We start from the raw sequence: 13,560 nt of genomic DNA on the forward strand, positions 1-13,560 counted from the left end.
GATTCCCTCCGCCCCGATCCTCGTTTTTGGAAACGGGCTCCCTTTCCCCATGGCAAGCCCCGTGCGCTCTGCGCGAGCACCGCTGCTGCGCCTTGGCGATCGTGTGGCTCCCGCGCGCTCCCCCTGGGCAGCCTCGTCGGATGTGGCCCCGCGGAGCCCCGCTCGGCTGCCGGGAGGGTAGGAGGGGGCAGGGTCCTTCCTCCCCACCCCATCGCGCTGTATTTGTTTTCGAGGGAGCTGCCAGGCCCGCAGCTTCGTCTTGGGCGGTGTAAAGTCCCTGTCTCAAACCGGGCAAATCGCCGCCCGCGTTCAAAGTCTAAGCAAGGGCGCTATCTCAGGCAATCTGTAGAGAAGAGCTGATTATTGCTTCTGAGGCTCGATTGCCAATAAGTTACTAATAAATAACTTCAGGGTTTAGGATTCTGAAGCCTTTCCCAGCCAGCCCGCCACCCGTCCTGCCGTTTCTCTTTCAAAGCTTTGCATGGGGAATCGTAGGAAAGGAAATATATACCGGTAGGTAAACGTGCTAACGTTTTAAGGAAAGATACCCGGGCTTGCTTGATTTTTGCATTACAGATTTAATGCAGCCTGGCCCTAGGCGTGCCATTCATACCATACATTTAAGGGCCCCCCCCAATAAGACTCATGGGAACTGTAGTTTAGTCCTTCACAGGGCTACAAAGTCCAGCACCCTTAAAAACTACAGTCCCCAGAATTCTTTGGGGTGTACTTTAAATGTTCTGTGCGTTTGCATGCTTGTAAAATGTCTTCTCAAGTAAAGAAACGGCAGTTCTGCAGCGTTTTCCCCTGTATATTTGCTCAATGAGGCTTAGTGCCCAATATGCTCCTTTAAATCCATTACCTAAAAGTAAATCCTATATAACACAAGTGAGCTTACTCAAGAGGAGTCACATCTTGAGGTGTACTATTAAACTGATCTTGAGGTCCAACTGTTCTTAATAATAGTTCACTTCTGAATAAACATGCAAAGGATTGCACCATTAAAGCACTTGAAAATGTAGATCCCTTTTACAAATGTACAGACGATATTTAGAAATCAAAACCTTTCTTACAAAAAAAAGAAACCAAACAGCCCAGCTTAAGTAGAAACGCCATTTACCTTTCAGTTACTGTACTCTCCTGATTTTTAACTGACAGGAAAAGGAGGACACTGTCCGTGGAATCATTAATTATCAAACGTGAGAGAGTTGGGGGGAAAACTGGTTTACTTTGCAATACACTTTTTAAAAATATTTTTTCACTCTTGTTGTCCTTGTTACCAATGTGCATTTGGTAAGACAAAAAAAAAGGAAGTACACAAACACACATGACGCCACAGTTTCTGTACAGAGCTCTAAAATGAGCTGCGATGTTATTATCTACAAGAGGTGCTCTTGGGCCAAGGAAAGCAGCTCGGGGCTTCTGTCACTTCCCCTGTGCTGTCCACCCCAGCTACTTTTGGCAGGAGCCAAGGGAGAGAGGATGGGGCCCTGCATACATCTGTCCACATGTGCATGGGCTTAAAGATTTCTCTACAGTTCAAGTCCTTTGAGCCAGAGTTAGCTCCCTGTGGAGGGTTCTAGAAGTCCTGCCGCGGGGTGTGAGTTAGACTGTGCCTCCGCAGATCACAGTTTCGCCTGAACACTTTGCCGCACTGCTCACAGTTGTAGGGCTTGATGTCTGTATGGGTGAGAAGGTGAGTTTTCAGGTTACTTCTTTGATTAAAGGTTCTTCCACATGTGGGGCATTTGTGTGGAGATTCCTGTTCAGATTTGAAGCAAGCAAAGGATTAAACCCTTTACAAACTACCTGGTTTACTGAGTTTCTCAAAACTTCTCTCGTTATATGCACACACCCTCCCCAGTTTCGTTACCCTTCAAAACACCAGTGCCATAGCGGGAAATAAATCTTCACAAATCCTAAGTGCCCCTTCTCAGGCCTAAATGACATGGAAGTGGTTTCCACATAAGGCTGCAATTCTAGGCACATTTAAATGGGCAGTAAACACCACGGAAAACAATGTTTACTTCTTAGTTGTTGTTTTTAAAAAAGAACAAATAAACCCAAAACAGGATTAGGCTGTATGTGCATTTGTAGCCTGATCCTATGTGTGTTTACTTAGAGGTATATCCTATGGCATTCAGTGGGATTTACTCCAAAGTAAATATCCATGATTAGAGTCCTGAAAGTAAGGTGAGGATCCTAGCATGCTTGCTGCCCAGTCATAAGCACATTTAACTGGAAGTAAGTCCCTAAAAATAAAATAGAGAGCTTGTCAGGGATAGTACATATAAGCTTGGATTGGACCAGGGAGATGTGGATTCGTATTCTTCTTCGGCCAGAAAGCTCACCAGGTGAACTTCTGCCAATCCCCTATATCTCTAGCTAACCTACTGCACAAGGTTGTTATGAAGATAAAAATAAACAAAGAGGGAAGAAACAAGTATGCTTAGGAGTTCAGCCCTACTTGAAGACAGGTTCTACTGAACTTATTAACAGTTTACTTCCCAGTAAATGCATTTGGGGGGTGGGGGTGACAGGGGTAGCTCATGTATCTGCTGTAGGTACAAGATCACAATTCTTTGCAGCCTGATCCTTATAGACATTTAGTCGGAAGTCAGTCCAGCTGAGCTCACTGGAACTAACTCCCCGGTAAGTGTGCTTAAGATTACAGCCTTAACAGCACGGATATATCTTCTTGCCTGTCAAGGACAATCCTCACTTCATCACATTTCCCCATCTCTAGGATCTACTGAAAAATGCTTCTTGCTAATCCACCCAGCTTCCCAGGGATACTTGCATCATCTCTATCAGCGAAAAGCTTTCCACAAAGCAAGTCTTTTTTAATCTGAGCTGTTAAAAACAGAGCATACATTTCATCTGCTTCAGAAGTGTCAGACTTCCCAATGAATCTTTTCCAGCTATGGAATATGCAAGTCTTAAATGAACTGATGTTCAAGCCAACACACGTTTACTCAGAATAAAATCCTGTTAAATTCAATGTGATTTACTCTCAAGTAATTGTGCATTGGAACACAACCATAAACAACTTCTGCAGGCTTCTTTAATCCTTCTAAGATCCCAGTGTGCTTATTTTCTTTACCATAAAGAATGAGTCAAGGCAATTTACACCCCCCAAAAATGAATTAAATGACTCTGAACAACTGAAATAAAAGTTCAGACTGTGTCATATTTTTTGCAGAATGAAGCGAAGTGGAGGTCAGTAGTGGATAAATTATCTAATTCAAATAACCATCAACACCACTCCTCTGGTACAGTTACATGTCTTTACTTATTCATAATGAATATTGCTATGTATAAAGAGTTGAAACAGAATTAAGATAAAAATAAACTGTCTAAAGCAATATGGATCTAACCTTACCTGCATGTGTAAAGTTTTATGAACTGCTAGAGTCCTGGACTGGCAAAATCCTTTCCCACATTCCTGACATTTGAACGGTTTTTCTTTGGAATGGATATACCTAAAAGCCAATACAGGCATTTGGAATCAGTATGTGTAGACACAGAAAGAGCCATAACAGTTAACAGTAGTCTCTATGTAGCTCAAGTATCTGGGGGGAAATTATACTAATGGGACAATGCTATAAATGTTGACTCAGAAGTAAGTCTCACTGAGGTCAATGAAGCTTGCTTCCAGGTTGCAGCCTAAGCCTAACTCAACACTGAAATCTACTTTTCCAATTTTCTTTTCATAGGTTTTTTCCGCAGCCACTAGACAGTAGTTTCTCCAAAGGGCTTCATTGCCCTTTTCTGCTAACAAATTAAGGAGACAATCCTAAACACACTTATTACAATGTATGTTCTACTGAGAACAGTGGAACTTACTTCTGAGTAGCAATGCACAAAAGTCCTATGTAAGTATGCAATCTTCCACATGCGTGCACTGGGACTTGCTTTCAGGTGAACATGTAAAGGCTGAGGTCAGCTGGAATTTTGCCTTACTAAGTTTATAGAGCCCCACAGGATCTGGCCCACAGTTCATTATCCTTTGATGGGATGAGAAAAGGCAGAAAGCCCTTGAGCTTCTCAGAGCAAGCAACAGAGGAAAAGGGCCATTTGTACATTGTTACAAACACATTGTAAATGTTGTTTCTCTGGCATGTATGGGACAGAAAAGAACAAACATCCCATTAGTGTTAGGAAATACTCATTTCAAGGAACATACTGCCTTCTCTCTGCCCTCCCCTTTGAGTTTTGATCCACATTTGCTAGGCTATAAATCTACTGAATTTTTTCTGCAGCTTCCTTACTGGACTTCTATCAAATGTTATTTCTACAGAGGTAAAGTAGTTTGTTGTTGCTTTTTTGCTCGGATCACCAAGCCTTTATCAAATCCTACAGACTAGAAAAGAAAGCAAAAGGGAAAAGATTGGAAAGGCCATCAGGAGGTACAGATCAGATGCAGAGCCCTGGAAAGAAGTGTCATGAAAGCCAACCACCTTGAAGGCACCCCTCACCCTCAGTTGGGCCCACTGAAGTGGAAGAAAATTGCTTCTGATCAATGTCACTTGATTCTATGCAAATCAACCCAACACTCCCAGTCCCAACCTTGTTCCCTGGGAAATAAATCCAACCGGCGCCCCTCCTACATATTGAGAACTGCACTGTTAGTTAGGGCAGCATTCTAATAACACCAACCACCTCCCTGTTGCATACAGGAGGCTGAGAAACAGTCCTTTCTCCTCTAGGCCTCTCTAAGTGGGTTTAGGGGGAGACTGGAGCCCAGGACTTGCTGGTTGGCACCTCAACCTCACCACTAGGCCATCCATCATAAGGCTTAATTTCCCAGGGAAATGGAGGGTTGGGGAGTGGCTGGATCCTGCATGGCATAACCCCGTGGGCACCCTTTTCTCCAAAGAGGCTGGAGCGAGGGCAGTAGCCCAACAGTCCCCCTCCTGCATCTCCAGCGGAGCTGACCTGTGGTCGCGGAGGTGGTCCTGCCTCCGAAAGGCCTTGTGGCAGATGTCGCACGTGTAGGGCCGCTCGTCCGTGTGGGTCCTCTCGTGGATGAGCAGGTTGTAGGACTTGGTGAAGTGGCGCCCGCAGAACTTGCAGATGAACTCCTTCTTGGTCTTGGAAGGCAGCCTGCCGCGCGCCGGCTTCCGGTCCGGGGAGAGCTTGCCCAGCGCCGCCGACAGGGGGCCGCTCAGCTTGGCCAGCTCGCCGTGCGCCGCCGCCGCGGCCTGGTGCGCCTTGGGCGGGTCCTCCTGCGTGGCCGCCGCCGCCAGGTTGGCGAAGTCAAAGCGCGGGCGCTCCTTGCGCAGCGCCGGCAGGACGTGCGCGATGGCGGCCGCCTGCTTGGGGTGGAAGAGGTGCGTGGCGAAGGGCAGCGCCGGGAAGGGGAAGCGCTCCACCAGGCCCTGCGCCGCCGCCATCTCGCTCAGCGCCGAGCAGCGGCTGATCTCGGCCGGGCCGCCGCCTCCGGCCGTGGCGGCGGCCGCGGCGTAGCAGCCCAGCGTCCAGTGGTTCATGTGCATCGTGTGCACGGCGCTCAGGCCGTACAGGCCTTGCAAGTGGTCCACGGCGGCCGGGAAGGTGTTGACGGCCTGGAGGAAGGAGTAGTTGGTCAGCTGCAGAGACGGGTGCAGCGGGATCGGCGCCGGCAGCGCTTTGCTCCCCATCGTCCCAGCGGCCTGGCCTGGCCACGGAGGGCCGGAGGCGACCCGCGGCTCCTCGGGGCGCACGCACTGGCGCAGGTCCTGAGCAGGGACAGAGGGAGGGAGGGGACCAGAAACAAAACAATAAGCAGGTTATTGCAAGGGCAGCGTCTACACGTGGATTTGACAAGAGGGGCCTGGTTTTAGCACAGTTGCAGGCCCCTTAAGACGAAGTACAGTAGAATTAAACAACATTCACAACAATAATGCGCAACCAGGATAAATAATTAGGGGACCCGAATGAGAGGGCTGTAGTTAGAGCGGCGAATAATTCAGACTCCGAATGGATCTCGCTGGTGAAGCGGGCCCCAAACCGGCGGAATCATATATAATGTTCAGAAATGCAAGCAACTTTGGGCGGGAACGGCATTACCTGGAAGAGGCCAAAGCAAATAAAATATCACCTGAAAATATCAAATAGCAATTAAGCCGGCCAAGCGCACGGACCCCTGAAACACACACACTCCGCAATTGGTTTAGGCAGAGTGACTCTTTCTTTCCAGTATCGTAGATGGATCAAGAAATCAAAGCCGAGTTTCCTGGCAAGGGCTGCGTCTGCGTGCAAGGTCACGAGGACTAGAATCTTTGAAAGCGGCGGCGGCGGGGGGATCCCAGGTCCATCATTTCTCTGAATGCGAGTTGTACTGATGGCAGAACTGACTACAAAGTCCATATTTTTGAAACGACCCAGGAGGAGCGCGATGTGCCGGCCACTTAACCCTCGAAGCGGGTGTCCTGCAAGGCTGGAGGCTCAGGACAGGAGCCGTTTGGAAGCGGGGGCTGTTTTGGTGTGCGGTTTCTGCGTCCTTGCCATAGCGCACACAGCGGTGGTGTAAGCAGGGAAGTTCGCGCGCCCTTACAAGCGAGCTACTGACTCCCGTCCAACATGAGCGAGCTTCACAAATAGATTTTTTTTAAGGCGTTTGGCTGCGATCCTGCTTGTTCGAATGGACTTTTTATGCGCCTAGGTGGGGAGCAGGAGGCTCTTTAAGAGCTCATGATGTCTGAAGAAGCGATAAGTCATGTCAGGGGCTTGCGGGGGAGGGGGCGGAGAGGGGAAAGTGATAAATACTCGCTGATTCCCTCGCTTCACAGGGAAATATGTGCGAGCACAGTGCATCTAACATGGCTCCCGACTCATTTAACCAGTGAAAACGGAGGGGGCCCCGATCCCACATTACACGAGAGTAAGGCTCATTGAGTCGATTTAACTTCCTTCCACCATGCAAAGGGCACACGAGGTCCAACCAGCAGGATGGCAGCTGCTTTGAATTTGGCTGTATTATGGATCACAGCTACCTACTACCAGCAATCCTTTGGGAAGCTGGCCTGGGTTGTAAGACTGAATGAAGATGCCGATGCCCCATCTTGAAACACTTCCAAACGCGCGCAGCCCGATCCAGTGCATTTCCCACCAAAGGATCCTATTATGTAATAAATAGGGGTCTCATTGACTACAAGGGGGCTTGCTCTCAAGTAAGCAACTCCACCTACGGGTAAGGCCGATGACCTGGCCCTTGCTTTCATGGAAGAGAAATCCGGTTCAAATTAATGGACGTGACTTCCGAGGAAACATAGGTGGAGGGCTCGTTCGCCTTGGCGGAGCTTGCTTTTAAGCAGGTGAGCCCAGGATCGCAGCCTGGGCCTCGAATTGGCGCGCTTGCCCGAGACACCCATCATCTCAGGAGGGCAAAGGGGGTATAAAACGCCAACCGAACAGGGCCGGCCATTGCTGAATGAAAGGGCCAGAACAATTACAACTTGGGGGCTGTTTCTTTCGTCGCATCTACAGATTATACAGGAGTGGGGGGGGGGTCAACGCCTGGGATCCTCCTTGCCATTGGAAGTCAGTTCCACCGGCTCCGTCGGAAGTGTCCACGAGGTTTCAATGGCGAGGCCCTGAACTGGTATAGCGCCTTTTCCCAGGCCTTGGAAGTCGTCGGCTGAGGTTGGCCTGGCGGGGGTTAGTCAGGGGGAGGGGAGCAGAGGGGTCTCCATGGGCGGGGAAGCAAAGGTCCAACGCGGGAGGCGAGGAAAGGAGGGGCTGGTGGCTCTCCTTGGTGGGGTTGCCCGCGCCGCCCGCCTTGGCCCTCCCCGGTGCTGCTGCGCTTATTTTTCTTCCCTCAGCGACAACTCATTAATCAAGATAATTGAAAGAGAGAAAAGCAACACTTCCCCCGTCGCCCCTCGACGCCAAGCGCTCCAGGCTCGGAATACCCCCCTCCCTCCTCCTCTCTCGCAGATCCCTTTCAGCTGGCCAAGGCGCCACCCAAGAGGGACACCTCCAGGGTCTCTCCCAGACGGCCTTCAGGGAAAGGCGAGTAGTAGCCGCGCGCCCTGACCAAGGGGCCAGCTGGGCGCTTCTCTGCAAGGGGAAACACCCGCCCGCCCCATTGGGAGTCCATTGGAAGAGCCACTTCGCTCGGGGATGTTTTCTGCGACAGGCAAGCGCCACAGGGCGCTGCCCCGAGGATCTCCCACATGGGATTCAGCTCCCAGGCTTCCAGCAGGCAGCCGGACCTTAATCTGGGGTCGAGGTTATTTTGGGGGGGGTGCTTTAGCCCCGCAGAAGTAGCATTGGCAAGCACTGCCCTGCTCGCTCGAGGAGGCAGGCGAGGCTTACTCTTTCGCCCCCCGCCCTTCTCTCATCCAGCACTGCAGTTTCGCGGCCATTCCTGCCCCAGGATCTTGGCGGCTCTTCCTTGCTCCGCTTTCTTATTGCATTTGGAACGTCCCTGCAGCCTCCCGAAAGGAGTGTGGGAAATGTGATACTTCGAGAAAAATAAAAGCGGCCCTAAAATCCAATTGGGAGTTAAGCATTTAAACGGGCTTCTGGGACGGGCTGGGCTCGGCCACATCTGTTAGTCCCGCTCGCTCTCACAAGGCAATTTTCGAAAGAAAAGAAATAAAGCCTTCAGATGCTCCTTTCTAGGCATCCCCAGATACTTTCTTCTAAAAAAACACAATAATAATCCGGTTGGAAGATGCTCACAAGAGCTTAACCGAGCTTTATTTCAAATGCCTGGTCGGAAAAAAAAGCTACCGGTTCTCTATCCCCGAATTGCGCCTTGCGACCCATTAACAAGCCCGGAGCGGGAAGTGGAAATAATCTGATCCCCCCCCCCCTGCTTTAAAGGCATCGTTCTTTTGTTTTTGTATTTCAAAAAATAGAGGATCGTGAGGCTGGGTTATTAGTCCCCAGGGGTAACCAGTTTGGTTAGAAGCGCTCCTGCGCGCAAAAGGCTTCATTGATATCTGCAACGGCAGCTGTAGGCCTCTGCACCGCCAGTTTGCAAAGAAGGAAGGAGGAGCAGAGACCATCAGGGTCTTATTCGTGTGCCAACGTAAAGCGCCCTTGATCGTGCATTATTTTCCTCTTTTGCATCAACATCTGATGGGCCGAAGTGCCCTGGTTGCCTTCGGCCTGGTTTTCCACTCGCGCCCGGGCAAGCAAAGCTTTGCTTCTGGGGGTTGGTTGGGGGGGGACCATTTCTAAATTAATGCAGCGCTAAAAAGGGGTAGCAAAAAAACCCAAAACAAAACACGGAGCCTCTTCCTTGCCTCTGGTATGCGATCCGAGTGCGCAGGGAAGGGAGTTAATGAGAGGTGTGTGACAGTCAGAGGGTTTTACTCAGCCCGTTCAACCGAAACTATTAACTCCCGTTCCCCCCCCGACGACTTTCCCACCACTCATCACTTTCCCTTTTGCAAATAAATAAATAAATAAATGCACAAATCATGGCGCCCGCCCCCCTCGACACTGGAACGCGACCGCACAAGGGCTGGCTATCCTGATAAGAGACATCGGCACGCAGAGATGGGAAGCAAAAAGGAAAGAGGTTCGTTTACTTTTTCCTGCTGGAGTTCCCACCGTGCCAGGGTCAAGGGGCTTCCAGACTTACTCAAGGGGGTCCTTTCCTAACGAGGGGGGAGGGGATCCCCTCTCCATCTGGGCTGGACTGCTTGATTTAGATAAAACATCATGCAGCAGGACCTTTACACAAAAAATTGAAATGTACGCTTGACAAAAAAAAGATGTTTTCTCGGAGATTAAAGGGGGGGACACCCAGAAAGCACGTGATTTTTTAATTTAAAAAAAACTCTTTCTGTTCTGTATTAAATTAGCTGTAATGCATAGCACCAAAGTACTAGTATTATGCCTAGGTATTTATATTTCAGATGTGCAGCTTTTACACGCCCACGACGCAATTTGCCCCCAAACACTTTCATCGCACACATTTTCTATAAGTCCTGCGGATTTCGATGGTCCTTGTTTCCAAGCAAATGTGCTAAGGATAGAGACTCCAATTTCGTTTTGACATTTTCCTTCGAAGCGGCTTGAAAATTTGAATCGGTTTAAATGATTCCCTCACAGATCCTAAAAACACATCCATCAGAAACTTAAGTGCTACTGATCTAATTAGAGTTTACTTCCTGCTGCTGTGCTGCTTAATACACATTTAAGCGAAACAATCCCAATGAATCAAGCGAGAGTTACTTTTAATGTTAACCTGTTTTAAGACCGAGGGCCAGGACTCGGGGATTAGGCCGCTCACATAAAAATCCAGTTATGGTTTATTTTATATTAATTGTTCTCAACAAAGTTGAGGGTTTTTTGTTTAACACCGACATTTTCGTTTCTGATTAAAGGCATATGATGAAAAAATACGCCACTTTTCGAATATAATTTTAGTTTTTTATTTAAAAAAAGCAAATATATTCAGAGCTTCCCATTGCAAGAAAAAAAGACAATTCGATTAATGTTTATTTGGAAGTAGGTTCCGTTTATTTCAGCACAATCCTAACCATTGCTACTCAGAAATGAGTTCTGTTGAATTCAATGGGGCTTGATACTAGTTAAACCACTGCAACTTCATTCCCTAGTAAGTGTTCATACAAGTATGATCTTTAGGCGTACATTTTATAAATTTACGTGGAAAATAGTAGCGCAGGTTTTAGGAGAACCTGGTCATTTACATGGGGTCGCCTCCCTACTACAAGATTTTGCCCACGTTTGCTCTTTGATTCTATGGGATATCCATTACAGCCTATAAGTTTTTTTTTAATGCTAAAGTTTACTTTCAAAGCCACGTGTTTAAGTTGTGTAATATTCACACCGATCTTGTTTTTGCTTCAGCACAACCCAAAGGTGGTATCTTTTTAAAATAAGACATAGCAGAATTTCTCTACCTGCTGTATCCATACTGATGCATAAGGCAGTATTTCACAGAATCGAATGAAAACAAGGCGTAGGACTGCACCCCGAACAACGTTAGATACAGACTTTACTGCCCTCTGAGCCATCTTGCAGGCTGCAGTCCTATATTCACAACCCTCCATCCACGGAAAGCAAGCAGCGCAGTACAAAGTAAATACGTTTAAGTGCCAAACTTGACAATGAGAAAGTGTGGGGGTGGGATGGGGGTTGAAATTAGGCCAGAAAGTGCAGTGTTTTCCTTTGGGAGCCCACTGGTAGTCAGGGTGCGAATCAAACACGGATGTTATTTAGACACACTGTCACTTCCCTTTCCACTCCGAATCCTTAATTTAATTAAGGCCAGTGTCTGCAGAAACAAGAGTCTTCCCGGCGTGATCTTTGGCTGGCTCTGACTCGCTTTTTCAAGGGCTTCCGACGGCTAAGGACTTGAAAGGAGTTTTTGCTTGGATGTCAGAGGGCAATAAATAACCGCTCTTGGTGGGAGAAGGCTAAGAGCCCGCCGAGGGTCTCAGCTATCAGGTAGGCAAACGCCGGCTGAAGTTGGGGGAAACTATCCCTGCCAGATCCCACAGATTTGTATTGGTTTATCCTCGCCAAAACCAAGACCTCCGTCCCGCTCCGGCGTTCCCAAAGGCTATCTCGAACAAATCGAGAGGAGGAAAGGAAATCTTTCGCCCAAGATTTGTTGAACGAGCAATGCGACTTCACCTGGCTTTCCTGGAAGCCTTTGGAGTGCGAACTTTCTAAGGGGGGGGGGTCTGGAGGCCCTTCCACTTGCCCGCGGCGTTATGGAGCGCGCAGAACACAGCCGGCTCTGTGCACCGATAGACAGGTCTGCCCCTGTTCTGGTGTGAGCCGCCGGGAGTCAAACCGAAAGTAAAGGCGAGGAGTTGCTCGCTCCTCCTCGGCGAGAGACCGAGCTGGCTGACAAAGCCCTCTGCGGCCAGCCCGAGCTCTACACGCGCGCTTACTCCGAAGGAAGTCTCCCTGCGCTCAGCGAGCCTTACTCCCGGGTAAAACGCGCAAAGGATCCTAACAGTCATATTACTAAGTGCAAGAAGGTTCTGGTTGTTGGAGAAGCCCGTTCCTGGACGGTTCCGAGGACAATTCTCCGGGTTGGGGTTCCCTGCGGAGCTTAGAATCGGGTCCTTCCCCTGTTCTGCCTCTCTAAAGCCCCTTCCTGCCCAGATCCCTCACTTCCCACCCGCAGGTGCCCCGTTCCCAAACAGGGCGACCATTCCGGAGCTGTCACTCTACTACCTACCTCCCCCTTGCCAATTTCTTCCGACGGGGCCTCCGCCTCGTCCCCGGACCCACGTCCTCCTGGCGCTCCTCAGGCCAGCAAGTGCCTTGGCGGTGTCATTAGATCCACTCGAGAGAGGAGCTCGCTCAGTGGAGCCGTCGAGTCCCGGGGGCTCCGGGCATGTTCCGAGGGGCGGCTTCCGAGGAGTCAGAGGGGCGGCTCCAGGAGGCCTCCGGCCCGGGCTTTCAGGCTCCTCCGGCGGCTGGGAGGCGGCGAGTCAAGTGCCGGCATAGAGCTTCCCCGGGAGCCCCGTCCTGCCTTCGGCTCCGGCGGAGCTCGGCGCGAGTCTGGACCTCCCCCTCGCGGGTCCATCGCATTTCAGCGCTCGCCGCGGCGCGGGCTCTGTCCCCGCCCGCAGTCCCTCCCCGAGCCCCAGCAATTCGAACGCTCGCCGCCCCAGCGTTCGAAGCCACGCCCCCCTCCGAACGCTCGAGAGGTTGCGAACGTTCCGAGGGCCGCCCCTCGAAGCCCCGCCTCTCCGTTCCACCACCACTGTTTACTTCTGTTTGGATAGCAACTTGGCTTTAAAGGGGCAGAGCTCCTTTCTCTCCCCCTGCACCCCCCCGCTCCACACTTTCGCTCCCCACCCCCAACGTTACCTAAGGTGACTTTTTCCCCTTTGAGAAAACACGATCAGTGCATAAATCAAGATCTTCCTTCCTTAATGCTTCTGGCTACTCCAACTGCAGAAACTTCGGTAGCTGTCTCTCAGGCTAAGCCCTAGAAGTTGGACGTGTCCAACACACCGTTTTCATGGACTAAATATGCTGGCTATATGTTCTCTATACACTCCGAGTAATACCTTCAGACCATTAACGGTTTTTTCCTGCTTCGTGTGAAGCAGATCAATGTGAACGCGATAGTTTAGAAGGCTTCTTTGAATTCTCTAATCCTATATTTTCCCTCCCCTCTTTTCTCCCCCCCCCCCTTTGCCTCTTCTTTATTTAATTTGTTAGACTGTAAGGTTCCCGAGAGAATCGTGTTTTTAAAACAAAATTATAGGGCGCCACTTTGTCGTAGCCATTTCAAAGTATTAGTGTCACCATCATCTCCCAGCTGAAGAAATCCTCTCTCAAAACCTGGCTTTCGTGAGCAAACGATTTTCTTCTACCCCAAAACAGGTGAATCCCAAGGAACCGCCAACATTACCCGGGCGAAATAAATATGTAAAAATATCTGGCATCTAGGAAAATCTTGAAAGGTAGTTTTTAAACTTCCCTAGTGACTATAATTCGGAAATGCTTTTCCTCTGTTAGATGAGAAAGTTCCCCCAAATATATATACATAAAAATATATTTTATATACATTTAATTGTTGGAAGCATATGCATGCAGATTACCGGTATATGGACCTCGGGGGCT

At 49.5% G+C, this 13,560-nt stretch overlaps 1 protein-coding gene across 2 annotated transcripts; it reads right to left on the reverse strand.

Annotated features, from left to right (window-relative positions):
* Positions 1 to 1,208: 1,208 nt before the first annotated feature.
* OSR2 (odd-skipped related transciption factor 2) lies at positions 1,209 to 12,574 on the reverse strand. 2 transcript variants are annotated; one of them, XM_053395560.1, is made up of 4 exons: positions 12,161 to 12,574; positions 4,939 to 5,720; positions 3,383 to 3,482; positions 1,209 to 1,680 (listed from the first exon to the last, which is right to left on the reverse strand). In XM_053395560.1, the coding sequence occupies exons 2-4, from the start codon at positions 5,640 to 5,642 to the stop codon at positions 1,606 to 1,608; spliced, it is 879 nt and encodes a 292-aa protein (XP_053251535.1). In that variant the 5' UTR covers positions 5,643 to 5,720; positions 12,161 to 12,574; the 3' UTR covers positions 1,209 to 1,605. The 2 variants fall into 2 exon arrangements, with proteins under 2 accessions (XP_053251535.1, XP_053251534.1); XM_053395559.1 differs by having other exon boundaries at positions 1,209 to 1,762.
* Positions 12,575 to 13,560: the final 986 nt, after the last annotated feature.

The sequence above is a fragment of the Podarcis raffonei genome, chromosome 7 (assembly GCF_027172205.1).
Source record: "Podarcis raffonei isolate rPodRaf1 chromosome 7, rPodRaf1.pri, whole genome shotgun sequence".
NCBI lineage: Eukaryota > Metazoa > Chordata > Lepidosauria > Squamata > Lacertidae > Podarcis > Podarcis raffonei.

Coding starts and splice junctions, on each gene's coding strand:
- OSR2 (XM_053395559.1), bottom strand. CDS start 5,642: ATGGGGAGCAAAGCGCTGCCGGCGCCGATCCCGCTGCACCCGTCTCTG. Junction 3,483..4,938: donor GACCACCTCCGCGACCACAG/GTCAGCTCCGCT, acceptor ATTGGCTTTTAG/GTATATCCATTCCAAAGAAA. Junction 1,763..3,382: donor ATAAAACTTTACACATGCAG/GTAAGGTTAGAT, acceptor AAATCTGAACAG/GAATCTCCACACAAATGCCC.